A 4,935-nucleotide genomic window follows, 5' to 3' on the forward strand; every position below is an offset into this window, starting at 1 on the left:
TACTTTAAAAAAACTTTATTATGGAAATTTTCAGATATAAGTAAGAATAGCACAATAAACCCTATGTATACATTATCCAGATTCAACACTTACCAACAATTTGCCAATTGTGATTCACCTGATCCCTCACATCTTTTGTTTTTCTTAAGTATTTTTAAGCAAATCAGAGGCATGACATAATTTTATCCTTTAATACTTTAGTATGGATCTCTAACACATACTGACTTACACACACCTATAATGCCATCATCATGCCTAACAAAACGAATAATTACTTATTATCATTTAATATCTAATCCATGTTTACATTTCCATAATATCTAAAAAATTTTCATTTATTTGTTCAAATCTGGATTGTATTGACTATATATTCTTATTTTATGTATTCTTGATGTTCTGGTATTTGGGGCCTTGATCCTAGAGAGATTGCCCTTCCCAGAGCCAGCTAATGCACAGATAGCAAACAACTCCCCTGAAAGTATATCTCTGATATACAAACCAACCAATCCAGAGCCCATACTCCCAACTACCTCCTTTATCAAACACTCACACACCAAGTCAATATTCCTCCTGCTCTGAATCACCCCAGGGCCAGGTACTATTTAAGTAGGAATCACCTACTCCTCTGGGGTATAGGAATTCACCTATACCCCAGAGCCCAGCAAAACTTTCCAAACTATCCAATCCTAAGCTTATTCAGTGTGCCTAACCCTGCCTTATCAATTCCTTCCCATGAAAACCCCAATAAAGGCTCTGGGCCATGCCATGCTCTGTCCTCACCCTTTCTGCCTCCTAACAAGACCTGGCTGCTCCTGATGCGGCCCTACATGGCATGACAGGCCTCCTGTTTCTAGGGATCTGAGTATAAACTTCTTCCTTCATTTCCGTGTCTGCTTGTCTTAAAACAAATCCCAAGTACATTTTAACACAAGGCTCCTAATACATTCCATATACTGTATTTGACTGATATGTCTCTTAAGTCTCCTTTAATTTGTAGGATTCTACTTTTATCTTTTTTGACATGTATTGGTTAAGAAATTAGGCCATTAATTCTATAAAATTTCCCAAATTTTGGATTTGGTTGTTTGCTTCTTTGTGTCATTAATTTGTTCTTTTATTCTCCATGTTTCCTATAAACTGGTAATTAGATTTAGAGACTGAATTGTAATTCTCAATCAATTTTTTGGACAAAAATACTTCACAGGTGGTACCCTGTACATCTTCTGCATCACATTAACAAATACACAGTCTGGCTGATCTACCTTAGAGATGCTAATATAGATTAGTGGGTTCTGTCATTCTGCTCCATCCATTATAAGCTTCTATCAATCTTCTACCTAATACTCCTGACATGAATCGCTATCACCACCCAAATCCATTATTTCATAAGTTAAAAAGTAAATTTTCAAATTCTGTCATTCCTTTGACCTTTAATAGCTGTAATTCTCCAATAATAAAGAACTTTCCTTCACCAACTTTTGGTTTTCTTAAAATACAGCTCATAAAGGAAAGGCAAGATAAATGCTGCATTCTTTCTTTATGAATAATGTTCTAGTATGCTCCATAGCTGATCAATGTATTTGGTTCAGAAAAAAAAAATCTATCAAAGGAAAGAGTGGTCATGACAAAAGGGCACAGGAGCCAATCTGAGGGGATTCCCACTGGCCAAAGATAGAACAGTTCAACATTTGAAAAAAGCTAAAATGGAATGATTAAAAAAAATTAAGGCAGGAGTTATAATACAAGTAATTTTTAAATTTCCAAGTAGTTTCCTTTGATGTTATTCTTTGTTAATTTTTAATTAAATATTGACTGGGGCCAGAGAATGTAGATTCTAGAGTATCTGTTCTTTAATGAACACACTGAAAAACAATTTCTTACTCTCAATATTTTAACAAGATATCTAAAATTCAATAAGGAATGACTATTGGTAGAAGGCATTTCTATTATATATTCATTATGCCCATAGTCTTTAATATAAATTCTTAGGAGTAATACTAATGATGATAATAAGAGAGAACTTAGTGGCTTAAAACAACCACCATTTTATTATAGGTCATTGTTTTATGGGTCAGGAATTTGGGCAGGGGCTCACCTGGTCATTCTTCTATATAGCATCAGCTGAGGTCACTCAGGGTCATTCGGCTGATGGGATCTGGAGGATCCAAAACTATTTCACTTCAATGTCTGGTGTCTTGGTAGACGTCTGGAAGACTGAGCTGAGCAAGGTGCCTCTCTCTATGTAGTCTCAGAACCTCTCCATGTTGTCTCTTCACCAAAGTAGCCAGACTTTTTAACATGACAGTTCAGGGCGCTTGAGAGAGTATTTCAAGAGATGAAGTAATGCTACCAGTAAGGCCTGGGTCCACAAACCAGCACAGCAGTACTTCTACTATATTCTACTGGGGAAAACAGTCACAGAGTCTGTCCATGTTTAAGGGAGGAGACGTAGATTCCACCTCTTGATGGAAAGAGTGTCAGAGAATTTGTAGCCATCTTTACTACACTCGTATATTACCATTTTACAAATGAAGAAATTATAGCGTAGAGCAGTTAAGCATCTTGTTCAATATGACACAAATAGGAAATTCATGGGATACAGATGGTAAGTGTCTTTCCCATTTGTTTTTAGAACAAATGTGCTCAAGTTTCAGGTTTGAGTGACAGTGGAATACATTACATTAATATATTATTTTAATGGTATAAAACCTCTTATGCCAAGTCAGTTGTATGTATGGAACAAAACAGATTAATTACTACATTCACAGAATGTTCTATAACACAGGAATGAAAAGAATTATATTTTTGCATTATGAATTTTCAGATGATGGGTAAGGTGTGAATGTTGTCTAAAGGCCTTCTTACATTCCTTACATTCATAAGGTTTCTCACCTGAATGAATTCTCAGATGTTGAATAAGGGATGAATTAAGTCTAAAGGCCTTCCTACATTCCTTACACTCAAAGGGTTTTTCGCCAGTATGAATGCTCTGATGTAGGGTAAGTTTTTGGCGCAATCTAAAGGCCTTCCCACATTCCTTACATTTATAGGGTTTCTCACCAATATGAATACTTTGATGTTGTGTAAGTTGTGAAAGTAGTCTAAAGGCCTTCCCACATTCCTTACAATCATAAGGTTTAACACCAATATGAATACTCTGATGTGAAATAAGTTGTGAGTAACGACTAAAGGCCTTCCAGCATTCCTTACATTCATAAGGTTTTTCACCAGTATGAATTCTGTGATGGAGAATAAGATGATAACCACGACTAAAGGTCTTTCCACATTCCTTACACTCATAGGGTTTCTCACCAGTATGAATTCTCTGATGAAGTGTTAGTTGTTGTCGTACCCTAAAGGCCTTCCCACATTCCTTACATTCATAGGGTTTCTCACCAGTATGAAGTTTGTGATGTACTCTAAGGCCAGAGCCACACAAAAAAGCCTTTCCACAGTCTTTACATTCATAGAGTTTGTCAGCAATATTAAGTTTCTGATGTCGAGTAAGGTGTGCATATTGTCTAAAGGCCTTCCCACATTCTTTACATACATACGGTTTCTCACCAGTATGGATCCTCTGATGAAGAGTAAGTTGTCCTCGTACTCTAAAGGCCTTCCCACATTCTTTACACTCATACGGCTTCTCACCAATATGAATTTTCTGGTGCACTCTAAGGTCTGGGCCACATATGAAAGCTTCTCCACATTCCTTACATTCATAGAGTTTTTCACCAGAATGAAGTCTCTGATGTCGAGTAAGGTGTGCAGTCTGTCTAAAGGCCATCCCACATTCCTTACATTCATAGGGTTTTTCACCAGTATGAATTCTGTGATGAAAAGTAAGTTGTTGACGCACTCTAAAAGCCTTCCCACATTCCTTACATTCATAGGGTTTATCAACAAAATGAATTCTCCTATGTGGAGTAACAGATGTGCGTTTCCGGTAGGAGGACACTTTTTCAGATGGAATTTTCACTTGACTGAAATATCCCTCTTGAGGTCCCTCTTGTCCTTCAAATTTTCTTTTGGACTCCCAGTCATTTTTTAAAATGAGACCCTTAAGGCTGTGATTTTTAATTCTTTCCATTATCTTCCACTGGGATAAGTTTATTTCACAAATGTCATCTTCTGAAGATAACTTGTTAGTCTCATACCTGGTCTCTAAATCTAAAATAAAACAAGAAAGCAAATACATGCTGTTTTCTTTTTCTGAAAGAAGTAAAATTTCTACAGCAGAAATAAAAGACAACAAAAGTAATAGTCAACCAAACTCTAAAATATTATACAATTTTGGGAAAAAAGCAAAAGCCTCAGGAAAAATGAGAGTTCATATAAAAAAAATGAGACTGGTGATTAAGTAAACATTTTAAGTTAGTGGTTGCCAAATTGAGGTGTGGATCAGAATCACCAGGGAGCTTCTTACAAATATTGAGGTTTAGACACCACCCAAACTACCTGGATGAGATTCAGGGAAGTCCTGGGACTTCCACAATAACTCTGGTGGGGATGAAAGGTTGAGAATCTATACCATAGTTTTTTTTTAGAGACAGGGCCTTGCTTTGTCACCTAGGCTGGAGTACAATGGTGCTATCATAACTCACTGCAGCTTCAAACTCCTGGCTCAAGTGATCCTCCCATCTCAGCCTCTAGAGTAGCTGGGACTACAGGTGCGCGTCATCACTCCTAGCTATTTTTTTGGAGATAGGGTTGCCCAGGCTGGTCTCAAACTCCTGGCCTCAAGTGATCCTCCTGCCTTAGCTTCCTGAGTAGCTGGGATAACAGTCATAAGTCACCATGCCCAACCTTAAATTTTTTCATATCTCTTTATTTTTAGAATAAAATCAAACTCACAGTGGTTAACAGGGCCTCTGTTGACCTATATCACATCATCTCAAATCGATGTTCCCTTTACTCCTACCTGGAGAGTACTTCCAT

General features: G+C 37.1%; 1 protein-coding gene across 1 annotated transcript in view; it reads right to left on the reverse strand.

The window, feature by feature from the left end:
- Window positions 1–2,797: 2,797 nt before the first annotated feature.
- The window catches only part of ZFP82 (ZFP82 zinc finger protein), a 15,922-nt gene continuing 13,784 nt past the window's right edge, over window positions 2,798–4,935 (reverse strand). The window contains exon 3 of the mRNA XM_012651495.1: window positions 2,798–4,167. Within this exon, the coding sequence (XP_012506949.1) occupies window positions 2,798–4,167 (1,370 nt within the window). The remainder of the gene's footprint in view (window positions 4,168–4,935) is intronic.

Source organism: Propithecus coquereli, unplaced genomic scaffold (genome assembly GCF_000956105.1).
Source record: "Propithecus coquereli isolate 6110/MARCELLA unplaced genomic scaffold, Pcoq_1.0 Scaffold358, whole genome shotgun sequence".
NCBI classification, from domain to species: domain Eukaryota; kingdom Metazoa; phylum Chordata; class Mammalia; order Primates; family Indriidae; genus Propithecus; species Propithecus coquereli.